The sequence below is a fragment of the Zonotrichia albicollis genome, chromosome 3 (genome assembly GCF_047830755.1).
Source record: "Zonotrichia albicollis isolate bZonAlb1 chromosome 3, bZonAlb1.hap1, whole genome shotgun sequence".
In the NCBI taxonomy this organism is placed as follows: Eukaryota; Metazoa; Chordata; class Aves; order Passeriformes; family Passerellidae; genus Zonotrichia; species Zonotrichia albicollis.
Window position 1 is genome coordinate 90,411,086 of NC_133821.1, and position 23,012 is coordinate 90,434,097.

The 23,012-nt window shown below is 44.9% G+C and overlaps 1 protein-coding gene across 2 annotated transcripts in view; it reads right to left on the minus strand.

Annotated features, from left to right (window-relative positions):
* Positions 1-1,177: 1,177 nt before the first annotated feature.
* The window catches only part of GRHL1 (grainyhead like transcription factor 1), a 41,135-nt gene continuing 19,300 nt past the window's right edge, over positions 1,178-23,012 (minus strand). For both annotated transcript variants that reach the window (XM_074538112.1, XM_074538111.1), the window contains exons 9-16: positions 17,854-18,012; positions 12,297-12,384; positions 10,016-10,155; positions 9,108-9,145; positions 8,920-9,008; positions 7,061-7,146; positions 5,426-5,490; positions 1,178-4,277 (exon numbers count right to left, since the gene is read on the minus strand). In XM_074538112.1, coding sequence (XP_074394213.1) covers positions 4,163-4,277; positions 5,426-5,490; positions 7,061-7,146; positions 8,920-9,008; positions 9,108-9,145; positions 10,016-10,155; positions 12,297-12,384; positions 17,854-18,012 — 780 coding nt within the window. In that variant the 3' untranslated portion in view covers positions 1,178-4,162. The remainder of the gene's footprint in view (positions 4,278-5,425; positions 5,491-7,060; positions 7,147-8,919; positions 9,009-9,107; positions 9,146-10,015; positions 10,156-12,296; positions 12,385-17,853; positions 18,013-23,012) is intronic.

The following is a 23,012-nucleotide window of genomic DNA, read 5'->3' on the forward strand; positions in this document are numbered from 1 at the left end:
TGCTCTTGCATGTGCTCTTTGTCCTGTTTGTCAAAGTTCCATCAAGAAGCTGGAGGGTAATGCAGAATTCAGCTTTCCCATACAAAAAGAGGTCAGATCTTAAAAGCCTAACTAAATGTTTTCACTATTAGAGCCCTGAGTCATGCCCCAGGAAGAAGCACTGAGTTCCATGTAAGGCTCCCGTCCCTGGGAGCTCAGAGCTGCATCTCTGGAGGTTCACCCTCACTTCCTCTAAACTCACTTGAATAGGAAAGGGCTGAGGGGTGTCAGGAGGAGGAGGCAGTGCTGGCACAGACATCCACACACACACACCCCACGTGAAGGCTGAGGAAAATGGTGGTGCCACCCAAGCAGGGAGGAAGGGGAGCAGCTCCTTCTCAGCCAGCACTGCAGCAGATTCTGTATCATGCTGAGGTTTGCTGTGAAATGGCCACACACCAACTGTGGGGTGTGGGGGCAGAACCCTGCTCAGTTCCAGCAAGCACAGACCCAGGTGGAGATGACACAGGGCACCCCCAGCACTGGTGCATCCCCCTGTCATGGCAACTGCAGCATCTTCCTGCACCCGGGGCAAACCTGTGAGCAGAGCCTGCACAAGAACTACAAATAAATAAGGAAATAAGGAGAGGTTTTCCTGGCCTTTTCCTAGCCCAGAAATGTTCTGCCACCCACGCTGCTCCCCACCCAGCCCCAGCGTGCTGACACAAGCCCGGTGACTGGGAAATGCCAGCACAGGAGCTGCTGCAGGGGATGGGAGCCAGCTACAGCAAAAGCTTGTTGAGACATTTTCTGAGAGTGAAAAAGAAGAGGTGAACACCACTCCAGGTACCATGGTGCTAGGATTATCCTGGAGATGTTAGCAGCTTCACTAATGTTCCCCAACACACCTGAACTTACCCATGGATGTTCTGCTCTCCTGCCAAAGGAAAAGGTCCTATGGAAGCAAATGCTGCAGCTTCCCCACACACTGAACTGAATGAGGTCAGCTGGAATAAAGCAGGGAATGAGAATGGAGCTGGCCATCTCAGGTGGGAATAACAACAGCAAGGCTGGCACTGGGATTATTTTCTTTTGCAAGGATAAATGAGGAAACAATCACCAGGGTTTTATAGATTCCGTGTCAGAGGAAAATTGAAGGGATAAGAGCAGATGCATTTGTTATATAGAAGACTCATCATTAGAAATGAACATATAAAATTTAATAGCTTGGTTTAAAATACATTTTCAATTAAAAAACAGCAGGCAAAACAAAAAAAAAATCAGTTTCATAAAACATACATGACATTGCTGCTACTGTTATAAGACCCGTGTCCCAGAATATCTTATAGTGGAAAACAATTGTCAGATTTAGTTCACATACTTCATTAAGCAGTAAAAAGAAATAACATTCATGTCAATCTTACTCTATGGAGATTCTAAATCTACTTCCCTGACCCTAGACCAAGTTTCTGTAATAAAACTTCCACTTTCAATAAAAATGTGTAAATATATATATGTATTCTATATATCAGTTTTTTTTAAAAAATTCCCTTGCCATAGTAGAAGGATTCCCGTGGCTGCTGAAGGGAAGCCCGAGCAGGAGCTGGTGCTGGCTGGGCAGAGCTCCCATGGCTACTGTGCCAGAGGTGCATTCCTGTAGGGGGTGGCAGCTGCTGGCCAAGTCTCTTCAGCACTGAGCTGCACATCAGCCTCTCCCCTTGGGCCTGAGCCCACACGCTCTGGCCACACAGCCACAGATGCACCGGGGTGAGTTTGCTGAGGGGAGCTTGCAGTGCCCAGAGCATCACCAGCCCTCTGTGGGGCCCACCAACAAAAGAGAAGGAAGGAGGAGGGGAATAGAGGGGGGAATGGAATGAACCAGCTCAGGATTGATCGAAATACAAATTCCAAAACACTGTATTTTATATAAATCATTAAAAAAGAATGTCGGGAGGGACTTCAAGTGGTCACCTGGACTCACCACCAAGGGAGAATCAATTACACCTGTGACAGTCCAAGGATACCTTTGCTCAGCCTGGCTCTGAGGACTACTGATGCCAAACCACTGCCTCTATGGGCAACCTGCTTTCTCACTAGAGAGAACTGCCTCAACACCCAGCCTGAAATTCTGTGATTTACATCCCTACTCCCTGTGCTTGCCATGAATAGGGAGGACATGTCCATGGGTCGGGAGGCTGCTCCCATCAATCATCCCATCTGAACATGAGCCCTCACCAGGCAGAGCATGCAGGCCTTCCTCCTCAGAAGCCATGAGCCTTGGCCAAAGGACCACGTGGTCGATGCTCCAGTGGAGACCTTGGCAGTGCCAAGCAGAGCCAAAGAGGAGGGGGGCGTCTCTTATTTCTTCAGGTCATGCTCCTGTTGATCAACTCAACGTGGCATTTTCCTTCCCCTTCCAAACAGCACCATGACAGAGCTAAGCAATAGCAGGTTACAATTTGTTAACCATTAAGTAGAATCATTAATTATTAAGTAAAATCATATGCTACTTTTCTGGACTATTTCTCCAGTCTTTCCAGGTTGACCTTCATGTCCTAGGTGAGGTATGTGCAGCTTTGTACTGTCTGAAAATGTTACAAACCTCTTTCAATACCCAGATCCCTAACTAAAGCCTCACACCAGACATGGCACTCATGTTCATCTGCTCACTATGTAACTGAGGTTTGTGCCTTAGTGCTGCACTTTAAGTGCTTCTCTTTCACTTGTTATTAACCAGAGAGTGCCTTTCCTTCATAAGCACACGCACAATGAGTAAATAGCACAGGGCAGTACTCTCTGGAGGTGTCTGGCACACCCAGCTGGGGCTCAGGATGCCTGCTGTGCCCACTGGGTCTCTCCAGCTCAGCAGCAGGTCCATGGTATGTACAGACACCAAGAATACATCACCTACTTGGAGGCCCTACTCCCTGCTAACACTTGGCCTGCTGAGCCATTTTGGCACCTTCCTCTCTCAAAAGCCTTGCCTGTGATTTCCAGATGTTGACATCCTAGGCCTTGCAAGCTGGCTCCTCTAGCTCATGGGTTCATCCAGCCTGAGCTGCTGGTGCAGACAGCATCCAGCTGAGCCTTAAGTACACTGCTACAGAAAAAAAACCCACCCCTGGGGAGACCTTCTTCCTGACCCTCAAACATGAGACTACAAGAGAACTGCATCTGTCCAGCTCCTCCTGTGAACCAGCTCAGACTCAGCCCAAAACACCTCCCAGGACAGCAGTACCCAGCTGTTTCAGGACTTAGTGGCAGTTCATGACAGAAACCAGGACTTCCATCACCTGCCTGTGCATGAGGATTTAGTAGAGAGCTGGTATCTTTTTCCTTCCACATAGGAAGATCCATGTGTAACAAGCAGGTCTCTTGTGCCTTCTATGAATGTACAAACGTGTGCTCACCTGTGGTGCATGATAAGGGTTTGTCCATTGTTAAATATCTATGTTAAATATGATTTCTCTGTATATGGCATCCTTTTAGATGGGCTTCATTGCATATATTCACGGTATATACAGAACACCATATTTTATATATATTATATATTGCTTATATGTACACATTTACAAACCTTCAAAAATATATTGCACTTATATACAATATAGCTTCATCTGATGAGAGTTCACACAGTTACTAAGGCGAGTTCTTCATAAGCAAGGCAGTTTTACATTCCCCCCAAATGACACAAGTGATTTCAACAGCCTGCCCTGGTCACAAGTAAACATTATAGACTTTTCTCCAACCTGCATGCAACTCCTACCAATGTCAATCAGTAGTTTTGCAGCTCTTCCTAGCACAAAACAGTCCAGTAAAATGGTATTAGCTGATAACAGGCTCAAACATGGTTACTAAAAAGATAAATAAGACATCACCAGTCTAAAAGGCCACCTTACAGGAGATTTCCCCTCCCATAGCTACTAGTGGTTTATACACTAGTAAAAATATATACATGCTCTCCACTTAATTGTCAGTCTTGACTTGCCCATTTCAAGTGCAAATAAGATTATGAGCAAGAACACAAACACAAATGTATTAAGCAAAACCACTGCTCTGCTCCCCAGAACAAGTCAAACATCTGGCTTTCTTCTGGAGGTGATTAGTGTTTTGCTCAACATACTGAATTATGGGAAAATGTTCACTTGAGACCTTTGTTTAAAATCCACAGTGATCTGCGATCTTAGATCTCAGTCAAAGTCAGCTTGTAAGATCCTCCAACCTCTTCAATCTGCAGCTGGAAGGTATCTTCATTAGAATAGTGTTTCACAATGTTATCATCCATGTTGACCAGAATTCTGGAAAAACAAAACAGATCAGGTATTTTACAGTTCTAAATGCCAAAGGCACTCTCAAACCTAAAAAAGCCTGGACTATCCAAGGGTAACACAAGATCCTGCTCATCTCCCTCTGACTCATTGCTTGCCACAGCAGATCTGGCTGTTCTGACCCAACCCTGCCATCAAGGCTGGCAGCCACACTTCTCAAGAGCTGAATGGAAGGATTCAATCTGGCTCCTGGACCAGGGAGGGAGAGAGATCTTGGAACCAGCAGAATCCTTCTGAAGCTGCAGGCACCTGGGGCTCTGAATGAGTTTGCTAGTCAGTTATAAACCATCAGCACAAAACCCTCCAGAGCTTGCACAGAAGAAACCACCCATGCTTGGCCACTTCTTTCATTTGCCAGAAAGGTCAGTCCCTGTGTGTTTGTGTGCACACATGCACACAAAGCTGTGCTTAGCAGTGGTTTAGAGATCACAGATTTTAAGCTTTTTGCAGCTGTTCTGGTGGGGTAATTCTGCTATGAAAGCACAACTCTGGAAGGGTGTAATTTTCTGGCTAGAAGGAGAAAGGGCTGAGACACTAAACTGACAACCACTTATAGACAACCCAAGAAAATTACTGAGAAATTAAAAGATAAAACAAAAGCAGACAATGTTCAGAAACTCAATTACTTATGCTACAAAATAAAAAGATTAAGTATGGCCTCTGGGAGAAACAGACACTTCACAGCTAAGTTCTCTTCAATTTAGCCCACAAAAATACAACCAGGGTTTGGTAATTGTAGCCAAATGCAGATACAGTAAGCCCAGACACCACTGGAACAATTTAACATGGGTTGAAGGATGTTCGTCATCACTGGGAGTCTTTTAACAAACTGAACTTTTCTTCCTCTGACATGATCAGCTCTGGTTCAAATATCAATTAGCTCAGAGAGGTTTAGTGACTTGTATTTACCCAGGAAGCCAGACTACATATTTCTATAGGGCCTTCCCACAGTCTTCAGCTCTGTGGATGATGTTGTGTGTACCTGTGTGCACACACACATAACAGCAAATGGCATTCACACATCTGCAGTGCATGGAGGAATTATATAGCAGATGTGCCTATGGCTTTGAAAAAGGTCTTCATATTCTTAAGCAGTTAGTGCACAGGTACATACTCACCCTTTTTTACATTTTTTGAAGATTTTTCCTATTTTATCAAAAGGAACATCATACTTGTCAGATATCTAGAACAAAAGAAAGCAATGATTGGTGAAGCAAGGAGACTGCTGTCAATGTCTTTCGCTTCCTATTTTACAGAAAGGAACAACCACAACAAAAAGCCTGCAAATGAGGACAACTGCTCTGCCCTATAAAGGTAACACTAAATCCCAAACTATAGTGTAAATGTACAGATCAGAACCCCTTCTCTGCATTTAGCTAACTTCTGTACAAAAAATGTAACCATGTTTGAATCTGGATACTTCTCATACAGCAACCTCCTGCCCCTACTCTCAAAACCCCACCCACTAAAAACCCACTCCACACCCTGACTCTCATTCTCTCTTGGCCCTCTGTTCTCTTGACATACTGAAAACCATTTTTAAATTTAGTGTCAGAGGGATCAAGTGAAAACCAGTCATGACAGTGGCTGAAAGAAGAAAATAGCAACAGAGAGAGGACCTCTGCTGCTAAGGGCATGAGGCAATCAGAAACATTCTCCTTCCCCAGCAGGGTGACACCAGTGTGGAGCCACGGCCACTGACCATGGCACTTCACTGCACAACCTCCAGAAAGCCTTGAGGTCAGTAACCTAAGCCTGGTTTACTCTGGCAAACTGCTCTATCACACCACAGTAAGTACCAAGCCAAGACACTGCTTTGACATGCAAATGTACAGGGAGTTTCTCCCAAGCTACAGCTGTGAGCACTTGGTTCCTTGCTTTAAGAAATCCGAGTGAAACAACGGAGGTGCAGCTTCACTTCAGGACCGTGGGGTAAGGGAGGACTTCACAGCCTTCAAACCCTCTCTCCATGAGCCCCCACCCTCCAGCTGGCAAAGCCTCACAGCCAGGAAGAGATAAAGATTCTGGTTACACAACTATCTCTACAACCAAAAGTTAATGGCCAGACCTGTCTGCACATCCCAAAGCCCCTGTTCCCTGAGCAGAGGCATTAGTGACAGAAAGAGACAGGCAAGTGCCAGTTCTGAGCTCATGCCAAATATGACACCATTCCTTGGACTTAAGCTCTGTACTTCCCTTGCTCTGCAGCAGCAGGGATAGTGGAAGGCTATTTTGGAAGTCAAGCAGCAGAGAGCAATTTCACACATGTGTGCACATATCTATAAAGGTGTTCAGCCACACACAGAAGCTAGGAGTTGCAGCTCTGCATTACCAGCTTGTGAAAGGGCAGTGCAAGGCCCCAAACATGGTTTTGAAAGGCTGAAACAAACCCAAGCCACTGGATACATTCTGCAAATCACTCCATCTCCTAGTAAAAGTACCCCCTCTGACAAGAGGAACATCCAATCATCAAGTCTCACAGACCTGGATCTTCAAGGAAGGTGTCTTACACCAGACCCACAGATGTGTACTTAAAAGACAAGCCTCCTGAATTACCTTAACAATAAATTAAAGCATTATTTGCATTCATTTGTATATTATTGAAAGGAAATCTTTCTTATTGTTCTTATCCAGAAGGGCAGAAATGTGTGGACACAAGCTGTGACACAAGTCTGACTCCTGTGACTGGCCAGTGTGTAAGGACTGGGTAGCTAAGGCTTCTTCTCAAGGACTACAAAACGACCTCTACTTACAGCTTCCATGAGGCCTTTCAGAGATGGTGTCTTCAACATCAGTGCATCAAAGACTTCCTCTGACTCTTTTCGGACATACAGCAGCACTGGAAAGCAATTTGGAGAGGAATTAACTGTGCAATTGCTCCTCAGGAAAAATCTGTGTCCCACAGTGGTTAAGCACACAGGGACATTCACTGAGGACCTTATGAAGAAATAGACATACATACATTCAATATTCATTTAACACTGTAGCACAAACACACACTGCTAGGTTAGCTCAAAACTTACTTCTTGCACATAAAGCCACTGTATGCTCAAGCCTCTTTATTGTCAAAATACCTCTGTATTTTCTTTATTTTCTCTATTATTAGAAAAAAGGTCATAGTTGAAACAAATAAAGGAGAACACAAAACACAAATCTTTGACACTCTTGGGTTCTTCCATATCTTAGTCATCTGCCATAAGACTTTCCACAATCAAATGATTTGACAGATGCTATCACAGCAGGTGAAGCCATCCTGGCCAGCTCCTAATTTTAAAATAATTTATTTGTACAGTTCTGCGCTCTTCCTACACTGTCTCATTTTTCTTCCTGCCCCTTGCTGTGTTTCAGTAATACTCTTACACCTGAGCTGACACACAGTGCAGGCCTGGTCTGCTCTAGGAGGGGAATGAAGAGCAGGAACCCCAATTAGGTGAGCATCCCTCGCGTTCTCAAGCTAGCACAGACTCACTGCATGCAACATCAGCCTCATTAAAAACTGCATTAAGGCTGAGGAATTAGCCAGGAGAGCAAGAAAGCTTGGACTTTAACAGCTTTGCTGTCTTTAATCCATCTTCTAATGACCAGCTATTGCAGCCTGGATTGTTTGCAAGGGTTCATCAGGCACAGCTTTGACACACCTGCAACATGCAACAATTACTGGCATTTTTAATGGAACAAGGTGAACTCAGGACAGCACAGCACCTTGATGCATTGCCCAATTTGCCTGTTAAAGGCAGCTTTAAAAAGGGAGGACTGTAGATTTGAAAAAGGAAGACAGGACACAGTCTCAGTTACAGCACAGGTCAGATGAGAGTCAGCTAAAGGAGAGAGAATCTCATGGGGCTTCTTTTATGGCATACAGCAACATGAAAAAAAACAAAGTCTGATTTCCTTCTATAAAATTCATCCTTCCTTACTAGTTTATCCAGACTGCAGAAGAGCAGCCCCATTATGGTCAGACTTGCTAGACTTAGCATTTGCTTCTTCATAGGTTTAATACTTCAATAGGTTTAATACTTCAAGCTTTGTTCTGGTCCTTCCAAACACAACTATCATCAATCAGGCACACCACCTCTAACACCCCAAAGGGACCTCTCATCTCCTTCCACAACACCACAGCAACATGAACTTGCAAAGACTGAAACTCAGTTAAAAATCAGCTGAATATTCTCCTAGCTTGGATTTCAGAGGTGAACATCCAATTTCCTGGCACCATGAAAGATGCAACAGTTTTACACCCAGAGCCAGTTCCTGGTGTTCATTGCTTATAGTCCTGGAGGGGATTTCCCCAGTATTTTGTAGCAGATTACATGATGAATTCTCTGCCCCAGTCCATCAGGGACACTGGTAAGCTGCTCACCTTATCTTGACTCTTTCCTTAGAGGTTCAGAGCCCATTACTGTCTGAGTTGGCAGAAATACCCAGAAATTCTCACAATCTAAAATATTTACAGAGCTCAACCATATCTTGATACATGAACTATCACTACTCAAAGCCAGAAAAATCAGTCTGAAGTATACATCAATATGAATTAAAACATTCATTAACCTCAGATGTCTCTATCACGATGTATAAATACTCCAAAAATTCAGTCCCTGAAAGAAGAAAATACCTCTTTTTGGCTCTTCTACTCTGGCCATCTTATTTGGAGTAGCAATAAAGTCCTCTTCACCAATATAAGCTCCTCTCTTCAAGTTGGAGCTGTCGTTGACAGGGCAAAAAGTTAGCAGTGGTACAATTACAAGGACTGATCCCTCTGTCTGAGGGCAAGGTGTCAGGAGGTTGAAGGGCAGATCTTACCTTTCACCCTCTAGTTCTTCTGAAGCAACAGGAAGGACCTTTAAAAACAAAGGGGAGATTTTGTGAGTATTTCATCCAGAACTAGAGTTAATTTTCTCTTATAATCTTTCAACGCTAAATCAAATGACACTTTGGCTCCAAAAGCCAGTAAACATCTTCTTTACCTTTTTTCATATAAAGTAATGAAGGATCTCAAATGAGACACAGGAACAAAAAGAAGATAACTAGCTTCCTCCCTGGACTGGTGTAGAATCTTCTGACAAAACTCAGTACTAAGGCCTTTGTAGGAAAACATGCAGGAATATCAGGCTTATGGATACAAGTTTATTCTCCATTCTTTGCTAGGAGTTCAGGCAATGCTCTTAAAAAGTAAGGTTGAGATTATGTTAGAGCATGGCAGAACTCCTGGCACAGCAAAGTTCCAGATTTTGAAACCTGGCTGCATGCTAATTTTTCCCCTTCCTGTTTCTTGTAAGCTGGAACTTTCCAGGAACACTGAGGCAGGGCACCCTGGCAGTGGATCACAGAGCTCACACACATGCCAGTTCCACAGGGTGGATTTTCACCCTGCAGCAGGATCTGGAGGAGTCTGTGCTGTACAACAGCCCACCAGGATCCCAAGGGATGCTACAAGAAAAAACCACCGTGCAGTTCATGTAATGGAAAAATCCTTTCAGGTTCACAGAAACTGGACTTGATAGGAAATAATTTGATGGTGAAAGACCCCCAGTTAACTTCAGCCAATGTATCTTGGAGGAACATTTCTTGCTCACGTGAGACTCAGCCTGTATTTGATTGCAGCACTGATGCACTCTGACACTGCATATGTACACACACACACAGCATCCCAGGCCTTTTGCAAAAACATCTCAGAGCTCCTCATCCCCACAGCCATGAGCTTTACTCACGTGAGCCCCACGCTGCAGGTTTGCAAAGTGAACATCAGGGATGAACAGGACAGGCTGAGTGTCGAGGTCCATGAAGGGCTTGAAGATGGTGATGTCAGTGCGTTTGTGTGAGGGGAGCATGGGCACTTTGACATCAGAAACTGTGGAAACAAAGATCGGGATTGAGGATACTGAAGGCTCTGATGGGGCCCTACATCATCTAAAAGGTACATACACTGCTGAACAAGGGTATTCTGCAGTCAGGGTCAAAGCAAAAAGCTCCTGTGGTAAAGGAGTTGGAACTTTGGTTGCCTCCCTCTCAGCTGAGGGCCTGTGCCCTGAGGGTTTGTTTCTCAGAGCAGTCAAAGCTTTCTCCACCTCTCCAACTGAGCAGCTCTATTTTGTTTAGATATTAATTAGGATGGACAATAACGTGGCATCAGCCCAAGAGAGGAACTGAGGTCTTCCATGTACCAAGTCAGCCATCCAAAGAGAGGGCAAAAATCAGTCCCGGCCCCACCTCCTCCCTCTCCAGTCCCTCAAAAGCTTGCTGGTGCTCCTATGCCAGGAGGATACAAAGAAGAAAAGGGACAATTTGTGTGTTCCCAATTGGGAGCATCTTAAAGAGACAGCACCAGAGTAGCTGTCAGCACCACAGAGTGAGTACAAACACTGGTTTGTGCAAGTTGTTATATTTAAGTTACGTTTTGATTCCACACTTCCAAGTTTCACATGCTAGTTCCTCTCATTGTTCATCCTGGTCACCTCAGGGTGCCAGTCCCTAGTCCATTCCCCCAGGATCTGTCTCCCACAGAGCCCTTTGGCTCTCACAATGTACCAGCTGATGTGACACAACCCACCAAGAGGGCAGACTTCATCCACAAAGACCCTCTGAGGAGAAAGTGAGGCAGAAGGTGCCTTAAACCACATTTCAGACACATTCATGTCAAACTATCACAGTTGAAGACTTTATTTTACCAAGTGGAAACACATCCATCTGAGGTCAAAACAACTGCAAACAAAATAAATGTTTTTCACACAAAACCATTTCTCATGTCCTCGATAGAAAATACACTATTTTCTCCTTGCAAAATGGATTTTTTTTTTAAAGATTTCTCAATTTCTGTAAAAATAACTTTGCCCAAAAGCCACCAACTGTTTCTGCTGTTGAAGAGCTCATGTACACATGACATTTGTGATCCTGGAGGTGAGTATAACAGCTTATGGCTTCCAGGAATCAAAAACTTCCCACATAAGAACCTAAAAGCCAAAGATCATACTTTCCAGGAAAATAAGGATCACATCAGGCTAAGCCCAAGCCTGGAAAATTAACATTGGAAAGCAGCTTTTGTCAAATCATGAGATCCTGGGCAATGTGTACTGAAGCTGCCTTTCCTTTCCAGCCAGGATGCCAAGGGTTGCAAACAGGAATCTTCTGGGAGCCGCTGGGGCTGCTGCGCTTGTGAAACGCTAACAGTGCGCTAAACCTGCCTCTTGTGACGTGCCTCGAAATAAACCAAAAACCCAGCCCTTTCCACAGCTTCCCTTGAGCAAATGGGTTCCCTTCAGCACTATGTTCTGAAGCTGCTCCAGCAGCCTGTACCTGCTGTGTCAGGAAAATCCTGCCCGGCGAGCTGGAGGTGCGCTGGCTGAACCAGTCAGGCTGCGGCAGCGCAGCGAGCGACAGCACGCGCCTGCCCCATGCCAACCAGCAACAGGGAGACACATCCTCCTCTGAGCAGCTCTGCTGCTCAATAACCACTCATCCCAACACAGCACCTGCAGCAGCTAAAGGAAGATGCTCAGCAGGAAGAAACTCTTCATCCTTTAGGTAGCGTGGAATGACTTGCTTTGGACCACTTTGCTCTAGAAGAGTGAGCATAGGGCTGAGAGGGTGGAGGCTCAGCCTCAAGGCTGCCACAGCCTTCCTGATGAGTTGCAAACATGTCTTTAATGTAAGTTAAAAACCTAAGTTTAGGATCAAGCTGAAAATATTTGGAACTGATCATTCTCACTGCCACCTGAATTGGGAGGGTCTCTAGCCCAAAAATCCCACCCTCACCTCACCACTTCAACTGCTACAAGCCATCCTGACTGAATACACAGCAGGACCCTGTCTTGGACAGAAAGAACTATACAGAATGAAACCCTAAATGATCCAGTGTGTTGCAAAACACAATGCCTGCTCCATAGGGAACTGCTTAAAACAAGCACTGGTCCATAGAGAGTTCTACTGCACAAGCTATTTGCAGCCAAAATGCAACCCAATATTTAAAATACTGATAGAAAAAGTTCTACTTACAGGCATTCAACTGAGAGCTGGGATCAGTGCACTTTCCTTTTCTTTTGCTCTGCTTTCGCTCTTCATCCCTGATCTTCCTCTCTGCTCCCTGTCAGACAAAAGATTAAGGCAAAGCAATGGGTGAGTGAAGAAAGAGGGGGAGAGAGAAAGATAGGATATTTTTAATTTTTTAGGTTTTTTTCAGCTGCAGAGGGAGGAAAACCAATTCTTCCAGAGCTACGTTTGTGGAGGTCAGTTCCACAGTACCCGAGCTGCAGGTTTGCCAAAGTGTGTGTCAACTTTGAGATCTGCTTACTTCTAAGTCCTACCATCTAATGAAATCCAACAACAATATCCAAGATGTAAACACTTGCTTTTCTTTCAAGTCAGATTGAGATATGGTGACAAAAGATACCCATGTCTATAAGGATTGTGTAAAGCATTAGATAAAAGTATAATTGAAGTGTTTAAAACAATAAAGAATTGCAGATTCCCCCAGTTTAGGAGATCCCTTGCTTGTCATTAAAGTCACACCACATTTGGATCACCAAGTGCAAGATACCTCCTGCATATTTCACACAGAGCCTGCTGCAGTTGCACCAGCCTCCACTGAGCTCAAGCTGCAGACATGCACTGCTTTAAAGCAGGGATTATTTCTTCTTTTTATCAGGGCCAGGTCATGGTGGAATCCACAGATTCTCTAACTGGGTTCATGCCTGCACTGTTTCTGGCCTTCCAAACCAAGCAGCAGAGGGGACAGTGCCATATTGCCATGTTTTCTGCAAGGTGCAGACAGCCATGACAGAAAAAGAAAAGGAAGAAAGAAGCTTTGGAATAGTGTTTGTTCCTCCAGCTCTGCCCAGACCTCACATGTGACTGTGGGTTAAGTCAGGGATGTCACACTGCCAGCAGCATGAAGTGATAAGCCCACAGGAGATCCCCAACACTCAGTCCTTGTGTCAGTCCAGGTCACCAAAACTGGTACACACAAGTTCCAGCTGTCTCCCAATGCCCTCCTGCAAAGCAGGGCAAAAGGTAACAGCTACCTGGCCACACCAAGCCATGATTTCTCATTCCCTCTTCTTCAAAGCTGCCAAAACACACCCACATCCTTGTGTGGTACTGGAGGAACACTTGATTAGCTACAGAAAATGAGGTGTCAAAACTCCTGTGGCCATGGGGTGGGAATCTGTGCCTAATGGTGTATGGGAGAATGGGAACAGCCCTCCTCATTTTCCAGTAAATCAATGCTCTATAGATGCCAGGCTGCCTATGCCCTGCTGATAGCCCTGGGCTTATCTGCACCAGCAATAAAAAGGAAAATAAGCCAAGATATTTGACACACATTAACACATATTGTCTTCGCTTCCACCCAATGAAGGGGGAAAAAACCAGCTTGAGGCAGCTGCAGTGAAAGAGAGAAGACACATGAAGACATAGGCATTGCCAGCTTTGCTTGACCCAATAAAGCTGATATAGCCCACTGCAGTGAAGACATCCCTCCTAAACCTCAGCACAGCTGCACCTGAACCCCTCTGTGTCCAGTGCAGTCACAACATCTCAGCTTTACAGCAGGAAGATTAGATTAGGTTCCACATCTAATTTTTACCTTTCATGTGGAAGTAATAAAGTTGTGCTACTCAAACACACTGCTACAGAACAGCATCTGCTTCCTTGTGGAGAACATGCTGATTCAATATGAGCACACATTTTGAGAAAACCTCTGCCCTCCCATTCCCCACTTGAAAGTCAACTTTGATGCAGGCTACTGAGGCCCAAGTAAATATGTCTCAAAACCCACGTTAAAAAAAAAAAGTTATGTCTTGGTAACAGGTTTTTCTGCCCTGCCAGCAGAGCTCAGGGAGCAGTGGTTTCAAACTGAAAGAGGACAGTTCCGGATATTAGGAGAAGGTTTTCTTCTGATGAGGGTGGCGAGGCACTGGAACAGGTTGGCCAGAGAAGCTGTGGATGCTCCATCCCTGGAGGTGTTCGAGGCCAGGTTGGATGGGGCTTTGAGTAAGCTGGCCTAATGGAATGTATCCCTGACCATGGCAGAGATCTAGATTAGATGACCTTTAAAGATGCTTTGCAACCCAAACCATTCTGTGATCACTCAGCTGAAAGAGCAGCTCCGTGCTGCTGCCCATTCAATGGACATCAATGCTCCAGCAGCCCTGCACCCACTCTTTCCTTCCAACAGCATCCCACTCATTTGTTCCTACCATCCCATGAAGGCCTCCCCACAGCACTGCCCCTTGCTAGCAGGGTAACACCAGATCCCAGAGGGCAACACGAGCTCTAGCCAGTGAAACAGCGAAACCCTGTATTTAATTCTTCTCATGTGGATGCACAGCTGAGGTTCCATTCAGAATAGAGGAGGTCTTCTTCCTCTGGCACAGGTCAGCCTCATCCCTTCCTCAGCCCAAATACTGCTGGGCTAAGCCTGAAGGCAGCTTGTGCCATAACATTCTACAGGATGACACCATTATACCCACACTGTCCTGGAACCACACAGGAGTAGATGAAAACCAAACATCCCAGGCATTGCAAGCACAGCCTTGACAAAGGAATAGAGGAGACATCTGTGTTGGTGGCCACAACTTCATCATGTTCTGTTGGTGTGCGTTTTTGCCAACAGACCTCCACACCACAGGCTTGGCCCTCCATGAAGAAAACACGGGTAACAGAACTTCTACAGGTAAGAGTGGTCACATGAGGACAACCACATTCAGGGATGGATATAATAGTAACAATGGTCCTATAAATATTCACAAGCAGCTGGTTGATTACATACAGCTCAATATAGGGCAGAAAACAGGGCAGGTGCTCCTTCTGAAATGCCAATGCTCTTCAGGAGCCTGAAGCCAGCAGCCAGCATTGGGGTCCATGAGTACATGGGGTTTGTGTATGATATGACAGCATGCAGGGCTACAGGCATGGATTCTCTGAGGGGATGTTTATTCCAAAAAGCAGCTTCCCCATGCCCAACAGAGCCAATGCCAGTCAGCTTAGGATGGCCAAGGCCCATCAGCAATGGTGGTAGTGCCTCTGGGATTATGTATTTAAGAAAGAGAAAAAGTGTTCTGCAGCAACAGCCAGGAGCAAAGTGAGAATATATGAGAGAAACAGCTCTGCAGATGCCAAGGTCAGTGCAGAAGGGGGAAGCCAGGCACTGGAGCAGAGATGCCCCTGCAGTCCATGGCGCAGCCCATGGTGAGGCAGCTGTGCCCCTGCACACAGAGGTCCATGGGGGAGCAGATATCCACCCACACCCTGTGCAGGACCCCACACCAGAGCAGGGGAATACCAAAGGAGGCTGTGATTTCATGGGAAGTCTGTGCTGCGGCAGGGTTCTGGCAGGACCTGTGGCCCCATGGAGAAAGGAGCCCATGCTGGAGCAGGTTTGCAGGCAGAACTTGTGGCCCTGTGGGGCACCAACACAGGAGCAGCCTGTTCCTGAAGAACTGCACCTCATGGAAGGGACCCATGCTGAAGGTGTTTGTGAAGAACCTGTGGGAAGGGCTCATGTTGGAGAAGTCTGTGGAAACTGTCTCCCATGGGAGGTACCCCACACTGAAGCCTGGGAAGAGTGAGTGGCCTGCACTGCTGCAGGGGACAAGGGAGAGAATTAGGGAGTGAAGTTGAGCCTGAAAAGAAGGGAAGGGTGAAAGGAAGGTACTTTAAGATTCAGTTTTTTATTATCCTATTATTCAGTATTATTTATATATTTTATATATATATATATAATTTATATATTATTATTCAGTATTTTATTATCCTATTCTGATTTCGATGTACATTTCTCCTTCCTTTTTTTCCCTCCTCTTTTAATTCAGGTACAATTTGCAAAGTATCTGGAGGAATAAATTAGGATAGTAAGTCAAAGTCCCAAAGGGAAATAAAAGATGCACTGGCATTACTATATTACTAGATTTGCTGAAATTTCTGCCATGGCTTGAAGGAAGCCATTGAAGTCTATATGCCGGCTACACATCAGCCTTTTTATTAACCAATTTGTCTTATTAGCAGTGGCACAAGCCTGACAGTCATTTTAGCATTGTGTCAGTAATTGATTGGACAATTCAGGAGTAAAAGATCCTCCCTACCCTGTATAAAGTCTGTCCTTTCTGTATTGTAGAGAAAAAAGGTTGATAGCACACAGGATTCCCAGATTACTCTGGTGAAAAAACAATAGATGACACAGTTGCTTCAGTCTCATCTTGAAAAAAGAAAAAGAAAACAGAAAAAGAAGGAAAAAGAAAAGCCTGAAGAAATCTCATGAGACCCAAGCCTCTCAGGCTTACTGGCAAGTCTTTAAGAGGGCTCTGGAGAGCTTTGCTAAGTCCCTGTAAATTCTCTGCAGAAAGTATCACAAGAGGAGCAGCTACAGACAGCTCTCCCAGCTGGGAGGAATGCAGAGGGACCCATTTAAAAACCCACAGATGGACAACTGAACGTGGCAGGGTGAGTTAATGGGATGCTACAGCAGGGGCACAGTGCAGAGGCACTGGATATTTTGGGAGGTAAGGGGTGACAGAACAATGGTGCATGAGATGAATCTTTGTGCCACTGTCCTAGGGAACACCAGGCAAGACCACACACTGGTCTGGCAAAGCCAGAACAGGACCAGAGAGGGGGGTGACAGATCTGCCTCAGCTCTGCAGCTGCACTGAGAGGCATTTGAGCTGTCACCTGAAAGAGTCTGCCCTATGGAGATGGAGTCCAGATTCAAAGAATAAGAGGCCTAAATCAAGCAGGATATCAGCAAAATAGGAAGTCAACATGGTTCACAGCAATCAAAAGGAATGGGGAAGTCCAGGAAGCATTTATCATGGCCTAGAACAATCTTGGTCACTCTGGAAATAATAACATTACACATTACTTGCCCTGGACCTTCAAGAGACTGTTCAGGCAGGAACAGGTTATGAAGATTGGGAAATTGCCTTTCTTTGCAAACTCAGTTAAGCTTTTACAGCTACTTTCAGCTCAGCTTTTGCTGTTTCTTTCATAGCTTCTGTTGAATACTGGCTTTAGGATAGGCATTAATTCTGTGTGCTAAATTAGTTAGGCAGAGCAGCTAAATTACAGCACCCATCCAGCTTATAAATAGGCTTTTTTATGCTGCTGTATCTCACAGTGGTACATCTTTTGTTCACAAGCTCTGCAAGTTATTGGTTTGGGGGTGTTGGTAACAAATGCAGTAGGAAAACATGAAGAAATTTAAAAGGACCAACACAACAGAACCTGGACAAAAAGACAAGCCTGCACTTGCTCCAGTCAATGGCAATGATTTCTCCTGCTGAAGGCTCTTCCCAGTGTCAGTATGCCACTGACTGACCTTTCTCTAAAGTCAATGCTCAGGAACTTAGCACTCCAGCATTTTGAGAGCAGCAAACTGAATTGAGGTCATCATAACATGTACGAGCCAAGTAGAAGGGGTTGAAATGTTTTAAACACAGACAGGACTTCTCAGTGAGTCAAAATAGCAAGTGACACAATTAGGGAAAGAAAAATAAAAAGCTGCTAAGCTGTGGAGCAGCCTTTCCAAAACAGTCACTGCACATTGATTCAACCTTACCTTGTCGCAGAAGACTTTAATTTGGCAGTAGGCTCTGTGGACAGGTTTGTTACTCCTGTTATTGTAGCTGTAAGTGTCGATCTGAAGATTGAGGGGCAGGCCTTTCACTCCCTTCTGAGAGGAAAAATCTGTGCTGAGGCAGTTGACAGAAATGAAAACCTGCAGAGGAGGAAAGCAGCAGCTGTCAGTAGTGACACACGGACTCCTGGCTGAACACTGAGCAAGGGATACCTGGGGAGGGCTGAGGCCCAAATGCTGTCCTTGCCACTACTTCTTTCTTCTGCAACACCAACTAAAACCCACAAGAAGCAATATAACATTCTTAAGTCTTTACATAAGCCACTGGAGGGGACAAAGACACTTTGTCCAAAACAGATTCCATCAGACCCTCCTAACTTTAGGAAGACTCCACCCACCCATCTTTCCAGCCAAGAACTCTCAAATGTCACCATCAAACTTTTAGCAAAAGGGATGCTCCTACAATCAATCCTCACTGCTCAGCATTTATTAGCATCTTGGTAAGAACACAACCATGTTCCAAAAAATTCATGTTACTCTGGGTAAGTTAAATCTTTCCATGAGTTTGACACGAGCACAGCTATGCTTGAAAGCACTTGGTTGAGGCTTTTTTCAAAAGGCTATTAAAAGCTTTAAAAAAAATATTAGGCAATATGTAATCTTTAAAAACAGAAATAACACCATTATTCCAGTGAAGGTTTCTGGGCTTCACACTAAGTTGAACACTTTGAATATTCCTTAGTAAGACCTTCAATACCCTGTTAACATTCAGCTGGAAAGGGTAAGAGAAACAGTTCCATTATTACAAAAAATTAATTACAGGGAAAATTAATTACATGTAGGAACATATCTAATTTCATTTTCATAACTACTTGAAAAAACAACAAAGAAACCCTCTCAAAAACACAAATCACACACAACCAGAGAACACGTCCAATGCTGCTTAAGAGAATAAAGAAATATCCTGAAGTGGATATAAGCAGATAAACCAGAGTACTTTGTATCTAGATAATGGGCTTGCAGCGTGCCAGGCTTTCCTACAGACACAATGCCTATTACTGGCACACCTCAGAAGCTGTGAGGATTAATTACCAGGAATTTACAAGCCACCAAGACCTGCAACAGCTTCTCTCCTCTCTGCCTGAAGAATAAAGGCTGGGAACTCACTGCTTTAAAAAATAATCCAAGCCTTGGGAGCCAGAAGCACCTTCCCAGAGATTTTGCAGGAGCACCATGCCAGCCCCCGATGCTCACTTAGGTGGTGCCTCCAGCAGCACTATCAGAGCAGCGAGCTGGTGCCACCTCCCGGAGCTGCAGAGGCTCACACAGCCTTGGGAGAGCTACAGGCTCCGGCTTTGCCAAGGGCTGCTTCTCAGCGTCCTCTTCACACGGCTCTGAAACATCCTTTACCACTTTTAACAATGATGGGAGATGGAAACGTAAAACCCTGACCTGCTGATAGTTTGTAACCACTGATTTTTCCCTGCCATGTATAATAGAGCTGTATAAAAAGCTGGAGCAGGGAGGAAAAACAGTGCAGGAGAGGGACTTCTCTTGCAATAACCTGTCTGAGTATTGGGGATTCACACGCTGCTTCCTGAGAGGGCAGCACAGCTGCTCAGCAAGCAGCCCCCCTATTCCCCCCTGGGCACACATCATCCCAGAGATTCCAGTTCCCATGTCCCCACCAAGGCCTGCTGGGCCAAGGGACATGGGATGGCTGAAACACCACCCACCCAGCCCAGGCCAGCACAGCAGCCCCTGACCCACACCGCTGCCTCTGTGGGGGCTGAAGCCAGGAACACGTGAAGGATGCCAGGGGAGCTGGTGCTCAGAGCCTGCTCACCCTCCAGCTGTGCCCCAGCATCCCAAACCCACGCTGTTCCAAGACAACTTTTTGTGAAGGCATTAAATACACAATCTCTAGTCAGGAAAATTATTTTAAAAGAAGCTGTTTGCAGTCTTTCCCAGACTAACCCAAAGGATGGCTGTGCCTGCTTTTATCCACCCCACTTCCCTTCTTGCTACCTTTGCCTTCACAAGGACATTTTGCCTGAAGTGCTGGTACAGCCCGGGGGAAAGCTTCAAGGAGTTTGAAGAGCTGCTCTCACCAGCTTAGGAGTTTGGTAATCAGATGTATGCATACACCCTGAATAATTGCATTCCCTGAGCAGGGGTTTTGTTTTTTAAAAGACCCTCAACTCTGGTGTTTGCATATTTTTACATTTTAAATTTTAATTTTAAATTTACCTATACTGAATATTCACTCAACTAATTTCTGTATTAAAAAAATTGCTACAATCTTTAAGAAAAACATGTCCAAGCAGCCACATCAGCAGGTCCACCACTGTCTCAATTTCTGTGAAATCCCTCAAATTAGTTTCACACCACTGGACACCAGAAGATTCAGTGTGCAGCATCAGCAGTTCACTAGCACATGGTGTCACTTCTCTTCTGAGATTTCAAGTTCATGGTTTCAGTTTTTATGGCTTATCAGCCACACAAAGCCCACTGGGCTGAAGTAGAAGAGTTGGTCTCAGCACAACAGACACATGTTACTACAGCAGAGCTGCACAGGTATCCCATGGGAATTTAGGACTGCCTGTCAGATATCAAAGATTATCCTCCTACTTCAGAGTCTCCTCATTTGATTAGCTTTGGCTTTAAGCAGCTGACTTCATTTTCATGCCATTTAAATCTTCAGGACTCTAGGCAGGAGATGACAACTACAACCTAATCATGTCTCTGAAGCAACAGAGAGCCACCAGCCTGTCTTCTCCTGTTTGTACTAAACCATTTCAGCTCAAAAGGAGCATCTACTTCTCCCTACCCACCCTGTAACTCCTATTTTGAGCAACTTCAGGTTCCCTCAAGCTTCACAAAACAGAATTTTTGCAAACAGCTTTTCCCAGTTTGGGCTAAGACAGTTTCAGGTTCTTAATGTACAGGAATATTTGACTTACATTAGAAGTAAAATGTAAGGCCAAGTGACTGCATCAGCTATATCCCCACCCCAAAATTGCCAGAAGAAAGAAAAACGTAACCACAGAAGTTGCTCTGCGTCTTCAGCCTGCTGAGCAAGATTCCTTTTCATGTGTCCAACCTATTTTTCTAAGGGCAGTTCCGCATTCTCAGCTATATTAAGATTTGTTGTTACTTTTAAAAAAACATTTTCATCTCACCTCCCAAGATTCAACATAAAGACAGCACTTAAAAATAGAGCACTGTCAAGCCTGGGCACTTACACACATGAGTCAAGCCCTCAAAAGTTACGCAGATTTTCTTTAAAACTGAGATTTGTAAAGGGATTAGAAACCTGTTCTCGAGTTATTTTGCTTGCTTGGCAGTTGAGCCTCTAGTCTATATTTGACTACATATATCTAGGCTATCACATAGCCAGGCTTTTCTCTCTAACCCAAGGCAGGCTTTATTCCCTTTTTTTTTCTGTTGATTTTTTCCATGCTTTTTCTAACCCTTTTAAAAAAAAAATCTGAGATACTCATTGAGGCAAATGGCTTCACAATGGTGGCATAACAGATAAAATCAAACAGCATGAAAACTGTGAGCTGCTACAAGCTGCTAACCTCCCACACCTGGCATTCACCCCAACACTCCAGAGCCTCCTTTCCCCAACACCATGCTGGGCTTCCTGCAGCCTTTGGGGCAGCCCAGCTGCACACAACAAAAGAATGAATGCAGAAGGATTAAAGCACCTCCTCTGGGATCATGCTGGAAGTTAGTGTGGGAAGAAGTCAGACCTCATGACTTCTCTGTCTGCTTTAACCATCCGACCCCTCATGCCCCTCCTCACCTAAGGTGGGAGGAACACACCGTGCCTACACTCAAATCCACGAGAAACAATCTTCCATTTTAATAACGCAGAAAAAAAATTAATCCAACAGCTCTGCCGTGTGCCCTCAAGGAAGGGCAGCAGAGACAGCCAAGTTCTTTCCACACAGCACCTTTTTTTAACAAGATCTGCCTTTCAAACAAACCAGGAAAAACAGACATAATTAAAGGGCAATCAAAGCACTGCAGGAACCTCTCTGTCAGCGAGATGAAAGATGCCTTTTTTAAATGAAGGCTTGCATACCCAGATCTCTTCTCCTCAGTTTATCTTGGACGTCGAACTTTTCTGTCACACAAAAAGCACTGGCAATTCTGGTGAGTCCAAAGACTACATATGCAGCAGCTTTAGATGAAATGTCACCTTGTGCAGGCTCATCTGCCCAGTTGGAAATGAGCAGTGTAGGTTCTCACCCATGGCAGCTGGGGCTGCCACAGGCAATGGGGAGCAACTTGTGTTAGCACATCATGAACTCTGACCAGTGAGAGCAAACACAGGCACAGGTAGCACTATCCTGCAAAGTCCTGTACATCCTTCTGGGTAAGGATCTACACAGGCAGACCTGGGACTTTTCCAGGCTGATCACCTTGCTCCACATTTATTCCGTTTCAAGAGAAGGCACGTACATGGTATTATCTCCTCCTATTTATGAACCTATATACTTCTGTGTCCAAAGGATTAAGACATTACTCAACAATCCAAGTCCACTGGATATTTCTTTCTCTATTAAGAATTCAGGTAACAACCTTAGCTCTTTTCTAACACTAGTACACCAAAGCCTCTCATTTTAACCAGTTTGGGTTGGAAGGGACCTTAATCGTCAAGTCCAGCCCCCATGTTATGGGCAGGACACATTTCACCAGACCAGAAGGCTCAAAATCCCATCCAACCTGGCCTTAAACACTTGCAGGAATGAGGCATCCCCAGCTTCTCTGGGCAGCCTGTTACAGTTGCTTAGCACCCCTCACAGTGAAGAATTTCCTCCTAATACCTAATCTGAATCAGTCAGTTTGAAGCCATTCACCTTTGTTCTGTATCACTGTAAGCCCCTGTAAAAAGTCCCCCTCCAGCATTCTTTCAGGTCCCCTTTTGGTCCTGGAAGGTGTTCTAATGTCTCTCCAGAGCCATCTCTTCTTTAGGTTGTACAACCCCAACTCTTCATCCTGTCTTCATAGGAGACATTCGGGGCTATGTTATGTTCAGTCTGTGTTATATTCAACTTTAAATTGTAAGGATGTTTTTGATCTTGGATGAATGTGTTTAACCTGTTGTGTTGTAGGCTCCAAACTCTGTA